The sequence below is a fragment of the Nannospalax galili genome, unplaced genomic scaffold (genome assembly GCF_000622305.1).
Source record: "Nannospalax galili isolate Female #2095 unplaced genomic scaffold, S.galili_v1.0 scaffold1233, whole genome shotgun sequence".
Taxonomy (NCBI): Eukaryota; Metazoa; Chordata; class Mammalia; order Rodentia; family Spalacidae; genus Nannospalax; species Nannospalax galili.
The window spans coordinates 732,928-749,429 of NW_008333791.1; the positions used below are offsets into that span (position 1 = coordinate 732,928).

Consider the following 16,502-nt stretch of genomic DNA (forward strand, 5'->3'; position numbering starts at 1 on the left):
GGTGTATAATAAAGTGGGAGGGCTCTGAGAAACTGAATATTAGGGGGTAAGAGAAGTAATGTATAGAGAAATAGTTCTGAGGTAGTGGTAGTATTTCAGGGAGGAATAGTCAATTTGAGGATTTAAAAGTGTATTTCAAACCTAGTAACAAGAAGGACCTTGGTGGCCCTCAATGGTCTAGGTATCCAAGGTTTGAATAGAAGGAGATGGTATTTTTTTTGGTGGAGACCCAGTTTTAATTTTTGTCTTTTTGAAACGGTCTCCCTGTAGCCCCAGAGGGCCTAGAACTTGCTGTGTAGACCAGGCTGGCCTCGAACTCACAAAGATCCACCTGCTTCAGCTTCCCAAGTGTGGGGATTAAAGGTGTGAGCCTGATTTAATGTTTAACTGGTGGAAGAAACAGTGGTTTAAAAGAATAGATTCTGAAATCTGGCTCTGTAATTTATTAGCAGGGTTATCTTGGGCAAGTCATTGTCATAAAGTTGATGTTAAAAAAGTTAACAGTATCTTGAAAATATTTAAAATATCAAATATACACTAACTTTATAGAAGTTATAAAAAACAAGCTTTCCTAGAAAGCAAGCATGGATCCAGAGCAAGAGAAATAACTGGCTTTAGATAAGGTTGTCTTTCATTGTGGTAGAGAAAATGATGAATTCAGAAGTAATTTATAAGCTGGTTGAAGGAGTTCATGTATGACTTCAGTTTTCTTTGTGAGGTTGGGGGTGAAGTCATGTAAGTAAAATTTGGAACTGGCAGATGGAAATGGGAACTGATTCTGTGGATGCAATGAAGAGTCTTAAGAGGTTGATGACCTACCATGATTGTGTAGTGGGGACTATTTGCACATCTGTGTGATTTTTCTTTGGCAGTGCTTAGCAACTTAGGTGGATTGTTTTAGCCAGATCTGAAGTTTGGCTAACTGGGCACAATCAAGTCTTAAAGGACAGAAGACTGTCTGTCTTACAGGTTGTTGGTCTGGTAAACAAAATTTTACTTATACCTTGTTTGGACAGTTGTTTTGATGTGACTGGTGTGATACAATCCTGGAGCCCTGGATAGGTCTGGATTGCCTCTTTTATCTAGCTGACTCCTTAGCCTCTCTAGAAACCCTGCTTTCACAGTTAATCAAGACTATAGACCTCATTTTCCTCTCTTGCAATTCTGACAGTGTAGCAGTGTTTTTTTGCCTCCATGAGAAACAAAGGACCACCCTCCCGGCTTCCTGATTATACCTCTTGTTTCCCCTATAACCCCTTTCTGGATCAGGCACATTGCTGCTGAGAGATCCAAGCCCAGCCCTGTCCCTTTAGGTGCTCACCATTGTAGGAGAGTGTGAGGCTCTCCAGAGACACCCAGGAGCTCAGCAGGTGGCACAGTGTTAGAGCTGCCTCTGTGGAGAGAGGAACTGTGAACAGCTCCAAGGTGGAAATGCTACGGAATCGTTGGGAGGCCTCCAGTGCTGGAAGCCCCAAACAGCTGGGATCTGATCCATCCAAAGCTCCACAAGCTACTTCCCCAATCTCCATCTCTTCACCATCTTCCTTTTCACCAGCCACAATAAAAACAAAGTCATAGAGGTCTTCAGACTCTGCCCCAGACCCCTGACGGGTGCGGGCACCCTTTCTCCCTGCAGCTCTTTTGAAACGCTTTAAGGGCTTAGGCTGTGAGGCTGAGCTAGCTGGAGCCCGTTTGGATGAGGATGTGGAAGAGGAGGCAGAGGAGGTGGCAGCTGGAGCAGAGAGTGACTGCTTGGTACCAGAAGCCTCATAAGAGGTGGCTGGAGGGTGCAGCTCCCTCTGGGGGTCTGTTCCGCCTGGTGCCAGGCTCTCCTGTGTGCTGCGGCGTGTTACACGAGTGGCAGGTGCAGCTCTAGGCACCTGCTTGACTTCATTCTTCCGCCGAGTGGCCATCAGCGCTGCAGCACATCTCTCTGCTGCATCCCTCCGAGGCCGGCGTGAGCCAAGCAATAGCGAGCCTTCATCGCGGGCTGGAGCCCGGCCTCGGGAGGCCTCTCCACAGAGGCGGCAAGGCAGGTTACCAGGGCCTGGCTGCCAAAAGCCAGCACTCATGGTGAGGATAAGGATGAAAAGGGCTGACTCAGGCACAGGCCAGGAGTACAGCGACACTTGGCTAACAGCCCCATGGTGAATGAGCTGATGCAATAGCTGTCGAAGTGACTGCTGAGCTGCCACATCAGAGAACAGCAGGTGGCGGAACTTGAGGGTGTGCAGAGAACTGGCCAGGGTCTCCAAAACCCTGCGGTTGGGCTCAGCCACCAGCTCAGTTGCTCCCTGCAACATGTTGCAGATGGTGAGCTGCCGGACATGACGGGAGCTGTGCAAGAGAGGTGAGAAACGCTGGTCACAAAGACGGCTGTCAGAAGACACATCGATGGTCCCACGCAGAACATGGGAAAAAAAGGCCTCCATAAATTTGGCTCTCCAACAGGTCACACTCTGAAAGCAGAGAACATGCCAGATATTAAAGTGCTATCCCAATTTTCTTCAACTAGAACATTTTTCTGAGTACTCACTGAATCAGGCACCAGTGTAATTTATACAAATTCACTTAGTGCTCACATCTTTGAGGTATGTATTACCAGCAGCCCCATTTTACAGACAAGAAAACCAAGGCACAAAAGCAGATGAAGGGGCATTTTACATCATCGTAGCCTTTGTTTCTGTAGGGTGAATGTATAGTGCTTATTTGATGGTGCACGCACAAGTGTGTATGGGCACTCGTGTGCATATGTGAAGGCCAGAGGACAACCTCAGGTGTTCTGTCCACGTTTTTTAAATTAAAAAAATTTTTTTTTTGGTCTTTTTGAGACAGGGTCTCCCTGTAGCCCCAGATGACCTAGAACTCTCTATGTAGACCAGGCTGGCCTCGAACTCAGAGATCCACCTGCTTCTGCCTGCCTGTGCTGGGATTAAGGCATGTGCCACCATGCCTAGCCTGTTCTGTTTTTTATGTAAGACAGGTCTCATTGGCATAGGACTTGCCAAGTAGGCTATGCTGAGTGGCACCAAGTAGGCTACGCTGAGTGGCATCAAGCTCCAGGGATGATCTCTCTCTACCTCCCCAGCACTGGGACTACAGGTATGCACCACCACACCTAGTTTTTCTGTGTGTAGGTCAGAGGACAAACCTTTGGTGTTGGTCCTTGCCTTCTACCTTATTGGAGGCAGGCTCTCGTTCGCTGTTGTGTATCCCAGGCTAGCTGGCCTATGAACTTCCAGCAATTCTCCCAACTCCCAGTGGAGATGCACTTGGGATCACAAATGAGTGCACTGCTGTGTCTGACTTTTATATGAGTTCTGGGGTTCCAAACTCAGGTCATCAGGCTTGTGCAGCATACATTTTACCCACTGGGCAATCTTCCCAGTCCCTCCTGCCTTTGAAAATATGGTTTCTGGGGATCAAACTCATGCAAGGCAAATGCTTTACTGACTGAGCTATCTCCTGAACTCAACAGATTTTATTTTAGTTACAAGACTAATAAGTGAAACCATGATTTATGAAGCATGCTTTAGGATATTCGTGTGTATGTCTTGTGTGCATAAGCAAACATGGGCACATTGGATATCCACAGAAGCCAAAAAGCGGCATTGAATCCTCTGAGTTGCAGGTGGTTGTGAGCTACCTGATGTGCTGGGAACCAAATTCCAGTTCTCTTAAAGAACAACTATCACTGAAGCCATCTTTCCAGTCCCAACATCCCCCATCCCTTTTTGATGTTGCTGGAGGAGGGCCAAATCCAGTCCCTCACACATGGTAGGCAAATGTGCCCAAATGAAGCAAAACGTCTTTGTAGGGCAAGTGTGTTGGCACATTCCTTTAATCGCAGCACTCAGGAGGCAGAGATGGGAAGATCTAAGTTCCAAGCTAGTCACATCTACAGAGTGAGAAACTTTTTTTTTTTTTTTGGAATTTTTGAGAGAGGGTCTCCTTGTAGCCCCAGTGGGCCTGGAACTCACTATGTAGACCAGGCTAGCCTCAAACTCACAGAGATCTGCCTGCCTCTGCCTCCTCTGGCTGGGAATAAAGGTGTGTGCCACTACACCCAGCTGCGTGAAACCCTCCCCCTCCAGCCTCGCCCCTGTAGCTGGCGGTTAAAAGAGCCACCCTCGATGGGCTGGTGGCCCCAGTTATGTGGGAGCGATGTGCTTGGTGCTGCAGGAGAACCTTTCTCAAAAACAAAACATCTTGTTTGCGCTGGAGAACAAACAAGGCCTTGCATATGCCAAGGAATTGTATTACTGAGCTATATTCCCAGCTGAAATAAAAATTTAAACCTGGAAAGAAAGATTAAGAGGTTATCACTGGTTACTCTAGGTAAGTGGTAATTAAGATTTGAACCCAAGAAATCTGGGTCCAGGGACCATTTTTGTGTGTGTGTGTTTGTGTTTACAAGTGTGGATGCCAGGGACTGATGCTAAGTGTCTTCCCTGATCATTCTCCACTTTAAATATTCTTGCTTGAAGCCAGAGCTCACTGATTTGGCTAATCTAGCCAGCTTGCTTTAGGAATCCTGTTTTTGTGCTGGGATTATAGGCAGGCTGTCGAGGCCACACATGGTACTGGGGATCCAAACTCGGTCATTCATGCACTTTTGCCCAGTGAACCATCTCCAAATTCTTTTTCTATAGTGTCTCACAACTAAGTCCAACTTTCACATTTGATTCTAGAATCAGGTCTCAACTTTCTATTTTTAGCACCACTAGCTTTGTTTAACCCTTTATTATCTCATGCTGGACCACTTCATTAACTTCTTGATGGTTCTATTCCCTTTTGTCAACTTTGTATAATCCTACTGGCTCCCTCTTTCTTTTTATACTACTTTGGATATTTTAAAGTATTATGATATAATCAATGTCTTCCCACTAGCTAGAATTGAAGCTCTCCAGCCTGACAGCAAAGTCCTTCTACAATCTGGTCTCTGTCTACCTAATAAAGTAGCTTTATTTTCCACATCTTGCCTTTATGAATGCTTTGATCTGACCAAATCCATCTCATTGGTCTAAGCCTTTCTTATGTGTCCTTTGAAATATCTGACAGCAATGTTTTCCACTGGTAGACTAAATTTCCTAAAGGCCCTACTAACATCACCCTGAGACTGTTTCTTGTTAGGAAACAGCTTGACACTACTCAAGCTTTAAGATACTGGCACACTGATCCCATGGTGTTTGGATTCTGTCTGTGTACATATCTTAACTAGATTAAAAATTCATGGGGAATAGGGACCAAATCACAGACTTGTTTTCTCCAGACAGGTTTTATGGAAGTGGGTCTTCATTAGACTGTTCATATGTATTCAGAACTCTGAATGGAACTAATTCCACCCCCTAACCTCCAAATTCATGTCAGGCTCCCAGAATTGGTGATTCTACAAGTGATATCTAAGGTAAGGTCCAAGCATCTTTATTTTTTAAAATGTGCTCCAAATGGTTCTGATATTCACACAAAGTCCCAGGTCCCAGAGTTGCTTCTAATCAAAAGTTTATTGTAATTCTGGATGAGGAGTGCATGTGCCGTGTTTGTGTGTGTGTGTGTCTGTGTAGTCAGAGGACAACTTTTATGCAGTCAGTTCCACCTTCATGTAAGTTCCAGAACTGAACACAGGTCAGGTCATCAGATTAGCCTGGCAAATATTTTTACCCTCTGAGCCTCCATCAGCCCTGGGAGGTTGTTGCTTTGTTTTGTAGATAGGGTAACCCAGGTCACCTTGAACTTGCTACATAGCTAAGGATGACCTTGTACTGATCCTCCTGCCTCTGCCTCCGAGCACTTAGGGAGGCAGAAACAGGTGGATCTCTGGGAGTTTGAGGCCAGCCTGCCTTATATAGCAAGTTCCAGGCCAAGCCTGAGCTACACAGTGAGAATCTGTCTCAAAAAATAAATAAGTGCAAATTTAAAAATCATTTGCAAATGCCAATAAGGCTTCAAATTTTTTTAGGTAAGGTAGATGGGCATAAAAAAATCTTGACAAGCAAGGCTTGTTGGCGAATGCCTTTAATCCCAGCACTTGAGAGGCAGAGGCAGGCAGATCTCACAGAGATTGAGGCCAGTCTGGTCTACATAAGGAGTTGAGTTCCTGGCCAGCTGTGGCTACTGGGAGATGCTGTCTCAAAAAGAAACAAACAAAAATCTAGACAAGGTTGCAAACCAAGCCACTGCAATTGTTTCTGCATAAGAGGAATAAGGGACCTGTAGGTGAGATAACTAAATGCTGGACTTTTTCCAATACATTAATGGTTGATGAAAATAGTCACCTCAGATATGCTTAACTGCAATGAGCAGTATGACACAGTGAACAGGAACATGTACTCTAGAGCCAAACTGCTTCAAGCTGGGTCGATCATTCACTAACTATAATCTTATATAGGTAGGACCTCATTCTACCTGTTTCATCAACTGTAAAGAAAACTACAGGAATACAGGACCATTGTGAAGTTTAAGTATATAGAGTTATAACAGTCATCTCAATGGATTCACATCAATTCATGCACAAGCAGACAGAGGTTCACTATTTTATTCTATTACTGCTGTTCAGAAGAGTATGTGCTAAAACATCAATGCTGAAAAATAGCTGAGAGATCTAGTTACTCATGTTGTAGACTACAGCCCTAATACAAACTGATTAAACACTATAGCATAAGGCTAGTGGAAATAATGCACTGCTAATGAGGTAAGTGGCATTTGCCCACCCTGGCCTATCATCAATAGGCTGGCAGCTCAGGCACCAGTTGGAGGAGTTATGTGTACAAATGAGGGCTAAATATTTTCTTGTTAGAGGCAACAAATGTTCACAAATTAGATACTGTTTATTTCTTCTGTATGTAACTTTGGTTTTTTTGGTTGATACAGGGTTTGTAGTTTTGCTGCCTAGGCTGGCCTCAAGATCACTTGCTAAGAATGATCTTCAATTCTTTTTTTTTAATTTTTATTTTTTAATTTTTATTTTATGTTTATGTGTGTATTGTTTGCATGTAGGTAAGTGCACCTGAGTCATGCAATGCCCGAGGAGGTCAGAAGAGGCTTTCGGATCCCCTGAGACTGGAATTGCGGAGAGTTAGCTGCTATGTGGGTGCTGGGATTTTAACCTGGGTCTTTTGCAAGAACAACCAGTGTTCTTAACCACTGACCCATCTCTCCAGCCCTCGATCTTGAATTCTTGATCATCCTATCTCTACCTCCCAAGTGGTATAAAGGCAAACAATCCTGTGACCAGGGGTTTCCAACAGGGTAGTTTTGTTAGAGGCTGTATTGTTGGGCGCCCACAACAGTATGTCAAATGTTGGACTACTCTGAGTACCTCTAAGAACCATCCCTGGAAGAGGAAAGAGGAAAAAGCAGTTTTTCTGGTGGCAGAAATACTGATTTAGAAAGAACCAAAAAGAAGTATAGACCAACTCTGGAGTATGTGTGCATATGTACATGAGAACAGCTATATATTTCAAAGCACAAGAAGAATTTCTAGTCAAAGAATTTGAATATTTCAAGGGTTCTTGACATATATAACCAGATTATCCACTAAGAAAGTTATAACAGTTTGTGTCCCACCAATATAATGTATTAAAGCACATGTTTCAGGCATCCCTGGTTGATTCTAAGCATCAGATTTTACAACAACACCAACAAAAATAAATAAAAACAAGACTTTACTAAGGTGAGGTAAAATTTTACTAACATATTATCATGACATTTAACATTTTTTTACTTGTTTTTGTTTTATTTTGCTTGTTTTGAGACATGGTCTCACCATGTAGCCCTGGCTGGCCTAGAACTCACTATGTAGACTGCTAGCCTCAAACTCAAAAAGATTCACCTACCTCTGCCTCCCAAGTGCTATGATTAAAGGTGTGTGTGCCATCACCCCCAGCATATTTTGTCTCTTTTTTTCACAATTTCATCTTTAATCCATGTAGACATATTTAAGCATACTGTTAAATAGGCTTTAATTTTTCCAGATGGTTAAGCAATTGCTAGAGAATCATTTATTGAAACACCTTCATTTCTCTAGTACTTTATCTCCAAAATATCTAGTCCATCATAAAGATTTCTTTATATACATTTGTATTACACAGTTTGAAATACTCTTCCTTTATAAGCAGTGTGTACTGGATCTAGAATACTGCCTGGAACTAAATGGGTAATCAGTATAAGTGGCTTTTTTTGTTTTTGCAGTGCTGGAGATTAAAATCAGTGCCTTGTATATGCCAGGCAAGCATTCTTAACAATGAACTACACCCCCAAATCCTCAATAGATATTTCAAAATTATAGGTAAGATGAAGGTTGCTATTTTGTTAAAGTGGGAATCAGAAAAAGACACTTGGAATGCCAAATCATTTCTGCCTAAGTAATTTGGGTCACTAAGTCTAAGATCCTCTAAATGTTCTGAAATGATCTGAGCCAAGAAAACAAACTAAAAACATTTTTTCAAGAAGCTACAAATAATGTTGGATAAAGAAATTTTCACAGGACTAGAGGTAGCTCAGCAGTTAAGAGCACTGGCTGCTCTTACAGAGGACCCTGGTTCAGTTCCCAAGCACCCACATGGCTACTAACAAACTTCAGGGAATTTGATTCCCTCTTCTGGCTTCCACAGGCCATTGCATGCACATGGCACACTCACCACCTGCTAATCATTTCCCCTGCCTGTGAAATACTGTAAGAAAGTAATACACTATCTCTAAAGATGACAGAAAGCTGTTACTATTTCTAATTTTCTTACATTTACTTTTCTTCCTTATAAGTCCTAGTATCTGAAGATTTTATTGGGTCTTTCTACTTTTAAAAATATTTTATTATTTTTATTTTATCTGCATGAGTGTATTGTCTGCATGTATGTGAGTTCACCCATGTCCTGCAATGTCGCAGAGGTGAGAGGAGGGCTTCAGATTCCCCTGGAACTGGAGTTAAGGATGGTTCATAGCTGCCATGTGGGAGCTGGGAATTGAACCTGGGTCCTCTGCAAGAGCAGTCAGTGCTCTTAACTGCTGAGCCATCTCTCCAGCCCCAGAAATTAAATCTTAAATTCTTGGTAATTCTTTTTCCTTCTTTCCTTCTCCCTGACCCCTGCACTGCTAGAGGCCTTATATATGGTAGGTAAACTCTCTGCTACTGAGCTATACTCTCAGCCCCTATTTCTGATAACAGGTTTTGTGTGTGTGCAAGTGTATCATTTGGCATGATTCAAGAAAGCCCAGCTCACATACTACTTCCTATGAAAGACCTTGTCCCTTTTCCCAACACTTCTGTTTCCCGCTATCAAACCAGTTATCTTATCACCCATGATCTATTTGTAGATTTTCTCATTAAATAAGTCCTCAAGATTGGGGACTGTGTATATACTTCTGATATCGAGATTAAGATCTGTTATTCGGTAACTTTAAAAAAAAATATTTTATTATTTTTTTTATGTGTATGTGTGTATTGCCTGCGTGTAGATAAGTGCACCCGTGTCGTGCAATGAATGCCAGCAGAAGACAGAAGAGGCTGTCGGATTCCCCTGGAACTGGAGTTACGGACAGTTGTTAGCTGCCATGTGGGTGCTGGGATTTGAGCCCTGGTCTTTTGCAAGAACAGTCAATGCTCTTAACCGCTGAGCCATCTCTCCAGCCCCCACTTTTTATTATTTTTAAAAAGAAATTTCCAGAAGTCTTTTTCTCATATTTAAATGTGACTCAGGTGATGTGGTTTTGACTTTTTTCTCCATATTCCAGAGACAGAGAGCCTGACCACTGCAGAACCAGGAAGCACTATCCTCTTCCTTGTCCTTTAGCCTATATACTAACTCAGGGTATAGTATGAGCAGCTTCACCACGTTCTGATTGGCTCTTAATCCTTTTTATATAAACTGTTGCTAGCTAGACCAATGTGTCCCTGAGGCCAATGCAGAGAGATAGTTTCTGTTAATTTTATTTGCTAGTTTTAACCACTGACCAATTCTTTCAAAAATTCAAGGACTGACTAGATGTGGTATGGTGGCACATGCCTTTAATTCCAGCATTGGGGAGGCAGAGGAAGGCAGATCTCTTTGAAATCAACCCCAGCTTGGTCTACATAACCATTTCTAGGCCAGACAGGGATATATAGTGAGAACCTGTTCCAAAAACCAAAAATTCAAGGAGTCTCAGTCTCGAGGTGTGGTGGCATATGCCTTTAATCCTAGCACTCAGCAGTTCGAGACCAGCCACAGGAAATTCCAGGCCAGCTGGGGCTACAGGGAAATCCTGTCTCCAAAAAAGAACCCCCTACCCCCAATATTTCAAGGCATCTTGGTGCATTCCACTGTGATCAACTCTTTCTTGTTTTGTGCACCCTCTAAACATGGTAAACAAGTCAATGCTAAATGCCAAATGAGCGAAAACCTGTGACAAATCACCAGAGCCCAGCTTCCAAATCCATTCTATCACTGCCTCTGCACTTCAATAGTTCCCAGCTTGTGTTTGTGTGTTCTACCCAGTTCCTTAACTTACCTCCAAACTGGAAGGCCTTGTTTTCATCAGCTCATCCCAGAGTCGGCGCCAGATGGCCTGAGTAGAGAGACCTGTAGAAAGAAATACCACACTTGGATGCTTGCTGCCTGCCATGAGGAAGTGTATCAGCGTTTCCTGGCTTCACGGGAGCAATATGACTGAATAGTTAAGAGCTTTGACACTAAGAACAGGCTGCCTAGGGTTGAATATTTGCATACTTAAGCTGTATGACCATGGAAAGTTACTTAATTTCTCCATGCCTCAGTTTCCTCATCTGTAAAATAAAATTACTATCTATTTCTTAGGGCTGTTGAAAGGATTAAGTAAGTACATGAATTTCTTTGGGTAAAGTACCTAGGATTGCTTGGCATATCAAAGTTATATAAATATTAGGTGTTAAGCTAGGCCTGGTGGTGCACGCCTTTAATCCCAGCACTTGGGAGGCAGAGGCAGGTGGATCTCTGTTGAGTTCGTAGCCAGCCTGGTCTACATAGTGAATTCCAGGTCAGCTGGGGCTACAGGGAAACCCAGTCTCAAAAAGAACAGAAAAAAAAAAAAATTAGGTGTTAATAGATACATCCAATGAGGGGAGACAGCTTGGTAAAATATAAAACTAACATTCAAAAGATAGGGGTCCCAGTGCAGCTTTGCTATTGACTATTATATGCCTGTGTCTTATCAGAATATCAGGAATTCTATACTTGCTTTGGGCCATAGGACACTATAGGAGATCATGTAAGAAAACAGATGTTAAGATACTTTTTGATGCGCATTAAGTCCTATTCAGGTCTTAGTTATGATAGTTACCTGAAGGACATCATGGTTCCTTGTTCATAATCACAAAGAAAGTGTCAGAAAGACACTCACCTTTCTTTAGGGCAGTTTCCTCAATCCTCTCCAAGTAATATATATTGAGCAGAGGTAAGATGCTTTGAAGTATTGGGCCTGGGAGGGCTACAAAAACCAAAACACAAAGTTTACTTTTTTTCTCCAGGATTCTGAACATTACTTAATTCTATTGGAAAAAAAAAAACCCAAACCAACAACAACAAAATAAGATGGGCAGGTTTCACATTTGACACATGGAACTTGGAGAAGCTAAACTAAGTCTATTTCAAATTCTGGTCCACTTATCTTCAAGCACCCAGGTGGTAGTTAGTTAGAATTTCAGGAGAAAGGGTGAGATAATACTATAAAACAAACTGACATGCTTATTTAGGTTAGTACACTTCTGCCCAAGCATATGGGCAGAAGAACAGGACTATGACTATACTCTGAACCAGTACTTTTCTATTTAGAATGAAGATAATTTCATACTCTAAATTCATTGTACCTTAAAAACAAAATCAGCTCTTCCCCACACTCAGAAGCAGAGGCAGGAGGCACAGGAGTTCAAAGTTACCCTTGAACTACTGAAGTTTCCTCATTCTATTTTCCCATGCTGTCTTTACTTATTCTAATCCCCTTGGTATCCTTAAAAAAGTAGTGCTAATCTTAAAAAAGGAAGTTAAATAATTTGTTTAAGAATTCATGATGACTATATCAGTCATGATTTTGTCCAACTTTAGACACAAAGTCCTGTAGTCTATTGTAATCGCTCTCATAACTAAAGAAGTTGGGATGAACTGGTATTTGTTTTGACTCATGATAACATCCTAGCACTTGGGAGGCTGAAGCAGGAAGACTGTTGCAAATTCAAGGTCAGCCTCAGTTACATAAGGAGTACCAGGCCAACCAGGGCTTCCATAGCAAGACCCTAACTCATAAAACAAAACAGGAGTGGGGAGGAAGAGGGGATAGGAGAGGCTACCTCATAACATTAAAGATCATGCTTGTAACTTGTTTAACATAGTATCTTTCCCCTAAAAGGTCAGTGAATATTGGCTATTATTATGTTTATTTTATCAACAGCATCTCTATCCTACTGAGCTTAAGATCTTACAGTATATCAAAACTTTCATTTTTTTGCTTGGAACCTGCCTCAGCCTTCTGAGTGCTGAGATGACAGGTGTGAACCACATACCCAACTCTTCCTCAGTGTACCCTTCCTTTCATTGTGGAATAACTGAATTTTGAGATCCAAGAATCTAGTATAATTTTGTACTTTGTACAAAATTCACTGTACCTGTTAAGAAAGTATTAATTCCCTATGCTATTACACTTAACATAGGCCCATCATCTGAACTAAATGCTTCCTTTGACCTCTGTCTCTATTCTCTCTGAATCTGGCTCTTGGTTATGGCACTGCTCTGCTCAAAACCTTTCAGAAGCTCTTACCGCATTCAAGTAAAGTTCAAACCACACATCTTGGTATTGAAGGTATAATATACCATATTCTATTGAACTTTCCTAATTATACTTTTTTTTTTTTAATTTGGAGGGAGGGATGTGCCACAGCAGGTATGTGATAGGAACTGGTTCTGTCTTTCTACTCTATGGATCCTGGAGATTGAACTCAGATTATCTGTCCAGCATGGTAGCATTACGTTTACTGTTGAGCCATGTCACTGGTCCACTCTATTGATTATATGCTTTAAAATATATTTTTTGGCTGGGTATGGTGGTGCACACCTTTTATCTCTGGAGGCAGAGATAGGCAGATCTCTGTAAGTTCAAGGCCAGCCTGGTCTGTGGAGCATGTTCCAGCTGGGGCTATGGGGGAGACTATGTGTGTGTGTGTGTGTGCGTGTGTGTGTGTGTGTGTGTGTGTGTGGGTTGGATAGCTTTGGTGTCAGCTTGACACACCTAGGCTGAGGGAGCCTCAATTGGGGAATTGCCTTCATTGGACTGGCCTGTGGCCATGTCCATGGGGCACTTTCTTGATTGTCGAGTGATGTGAGAGGGCCCAGCCCACTGTGGTGCCACCCCTGGGAAGGGGGGCCTGTGTTGCATGGGAAAGAGGGCTGGGTGGGGGCCAGGGGAACAAGCCAGTGGGCAGCATTCCTCCATGGCCTGTGCTCCACCTCTTGCTTCCAGGTTCTTGCTCTGAGTTCCTACCTTGGGCTCCCTGGTGGGCTGTGACCCGGGAGATGTAAGCTGAATGGACCCTTTCCTCCAGGTTGGTGTTGGTTGGAGTGTTTTGTCACAGCAATGGGGAAACAATATATACACACACACACAATTTTTTTTGTTTGCCTCTTTTGTGTTGCCTCTCCTTACTCCCCTCCTCCCCTCAGCCTCTTTATACTAATCAGTACTAGTCAACTACCTCCAAGGAGGCACCTTCCTGGTCATTTCCTAGTTTACAATAGTTCACAGTAGTTCACACTGAGACCTTCCTCCAAAATAGCACCACTTAACAGGCTTCTTACTTGGCCCTCCTAAAAGGTCTCACTGGAGTCAGCACGCTTAGTGGGTGGCTATTTACTCCATCTAGCCCACAAGAGACCCTTCTCTGTCTTCTCTCAATGTGGCTGGGGGCTCAACCAGTAATAATAGTGAAGGTATGTACAGCAGTGGTGGAGGCAACATAGAAAGAAGTTCCTCCAGACCCTTACAGTTTTCTTCCTATCCTGCTCCTCTCTGTTTAGCCACCCCCCCCCCCCCCGTCACAACCCCACAAAGACTCATCGCCACCGTTCCTTTCTTAAAACAGGTTCTTCCTTGCTTCCTTTCAGCTTATACATTGTTTTAATGCTTCCTCTTCCCAAACCGGGGTCTCCAAACCCACTCCCCTCCTCTTCTAGCCAAGATTAGCATCCCAGAGTCTCCAGTCAGATGCAGACAGATCCACATTCCCAGGACTTCTCTGAGCCCCTGTTCACATCACTGAGGCTTTTCTCCTGTTCATCATGGTCAGCCTGACCCTTTTTGTCTCAGCTGCACATAGGGCTTCCACAATCTCCTCCCCACACAGGGTCTGAGCACTTCTAGCATTTTCTGCTCAACCCCTGGCCTCCCTCACACTACATGAAAGCATTTGGGCCTTCTCAGCATTGGTGGCCTGCTCCAACCACAAAGGACCTCCCTGACCATTCTGTAAGGCTTTGGAGTGTATTCTGGAGCCCTAACCCTTCAAACCCACCTCCTCATGGTGTATCAAAACCCTTATGCGCACTTCTGACCTGACCAGGTCCTTCCTTCTGACCAAAGGAGTCACCACAACCTCTAGGGCCGTCCCTTGTTACTCCCCTACACACACACTCCAAGGCCAGGAGCCTCCTCTAATGCCACCTCCTTCCTCCCCCACTTTCCGTTTGGCCTGGCCTGTGATCTCACCCAACTTCAGATTGACTCTGTACCCCACCCCCCTCACACCACCCGTCTGTCTGGCCCAGGCCTCCCTTGTGCCTCTTGCATCCAGGTCTACCTAGTAGGGCCTTCACTTTCTCTTCAAGTCCCCACTATCAGTGCTCACGTCGTGGACCCCTTTCCCTCATCAGCTGCCAGGGCCCTGGCTGGCAGAAGACCATCTGGCAACAGGCCTCACCTCAGTCACCAGGCCCGCTGACTCCAGGCCTATCACCCCAATTAATCATCAGTTCGCCCTTCCCTGCCCCTCACCTCGGATCTTAGGCCGCTTGCCTTGGCTGTTCAGTTCGGACGGCCTCGACAGAGGTCCGGCCCTTTGGTACCCGCCACTCTCGGGCCTAGGGTCTCATTTCACTCCAATTCGGACTAAGGCCTCTTCCCCCGAGATGCGTCTAGTCCCAGTCCCATTCCGGCTCCTCGGTCCGAGATCACCCCGGCCCTTGCCCCGCCTGAGGCCTCCTCGGCCCTTCGCGCCCGGCCACCCGTCGTTCGGACATGTCCCTCTCTTGGTGGACCTCTCCACCTCTCCGCACTTCGCCGCCGCCGGGACCATCCGAGTGGTCCCCGGCGCTCCCTGCTCCTCGGGCAGCCAGCAGCAGTTTAGCGGCGAGGTCTCGGGTGTCGGTGCGCTCCCCGCAGCCCCGGGCCGTCAGACAGGCCACCGTGCCCGGAGCCTTAGGGCCTTTCCCCCAGCCCCATTCCCTTTCTTTCGACTAGGTTGTTCCAACCTCGCCATCCACTTGGCCTCGGGAGCCGTGCCACCCACGGTGTGTCCAGCAGCCAGCGGAGGCCCCAGGCCGTCAGTCAGTTTGCGTGGCTCCGGGCCTGGCCGCCTTGTCATAGGCCGGGCCTGCCAACCTCGGACCCGGCCCCCAGACAGCTGGCCGTCGCCACCGGTCGGCTCCACATCCGAGACTTCTCGCTCCTGCCCAGCCGAGTGTCAGTTCCGTGCTCGCGGCTTCGGCCGCCAATCCTGCCCTTGTAGCTCGGGCCCTGCCAGCTATGCCCCAGACCGGGCCTTCTGGCCTCGCCCCCAGTTCCCCGCCGGCAAGCCGCGGTACGGGTCCACCTGCTCATTGGGGGCTCAGCCTTTACTCTGTCCAGCTCTGTCAGCCAAGGAATTCATGCTCCGACTCCACAATCCGACTTCCAGTGCCCGGGGCTGGGCCTTGCCCCGGGCCTATCGGCCTCGCCCCCCGCGCCCCCTAGCCGCCGGGCCGCCCCCGCTCGTTGCCAGAGGTAGCCCCTCTCTCCGCGACTTACCCCACACCCCGCTCTCCAGAACCCCCATATGGGCGCTCACCGCCCGCCCGCACAGCTCGAACAGGGCGGGGGGAGCGCTGGGGCCCGAGGCCGAGCTCTTCGCTGGCGCCGCCTCCCGGGACGTGGCCTCCATGGTCGTTGCCGCCGCTACCTCACAGAACCAGCAACTCCGGGCGCGCCAGGCCTCGGGCGCCGCCATCTTGGGGAGGTGCGCGAGCCCGAGAATGACGCCCTCAGACCGCCATCTTGAAAAGGTCAACTGTTAGGACCGCTCCATAAGTGATATGGGTAAAAATAAGAACTGCTCTAAACGAATGTGTCAAGTAAATTAGCATAGCCTTCAAGTGTTTTAGGAAATATTATTTGGATTAATTCTGTACACCCATGTATTTTGGCCTAGAGTGACCAAAAGGATGTTTCTTAGGAAAGCTTTCGAAGGCATAAATACCAGCTCCCCCTGCCTCCTGCAGCTGGCGGATAGTACATACCAATATGAGCGTGTG

General features: G+C 45.5%; 1 protein-coding gene and 1 pseudogene across 3 annotated transcripts in view; both read right to left on the bottom strand.

Annotated features, from left to right (window-relative positions):
• Positions 1-16,295, bottom strand: part of Lrrc41 (leucine rich repeat containing 41) — a 22,075-nt gene extending 5,780 nt beyond the window's left edge. The window contains exons 1-4 of one of the 3 annotated variants that reach the window (XM_008828507.3): positions 16,000-16,295; positions 11,353-11,439; positions 10,486-10,556; positions 1,322-2,459 (exon numbers count right to left, since the gene is read on the bottom strand). In XM_008828507.3, coding sequence (XP_008826729.1) covers positions 1,322-2,459; positions 10,486-10,556; positions 11,353-11,439; positions 16,000-16,198 — 1,495 coding nt within the window. In that variant the 5' untranslated portion in view covers positions 16,199-16,295. Of the gene's footprint in view, positions 1-1,321; positions 2,460-10,485; positions 10,557-11,352; positions 11,440-14,988; positions 15,442-15,464; positions 15,937-15,999 lie in introns of those variants that run through there. The other 2 variants (XM_017797007.2, XM_008828508.2) reach the window with 2 other exon arrangements.
• On the bottom strand, positions 4,101-4,206 carry LOC115069522 (annotated as a pseudogene).
• Positions 16,296-16,502: the final 207 nt, after the last annotated feature.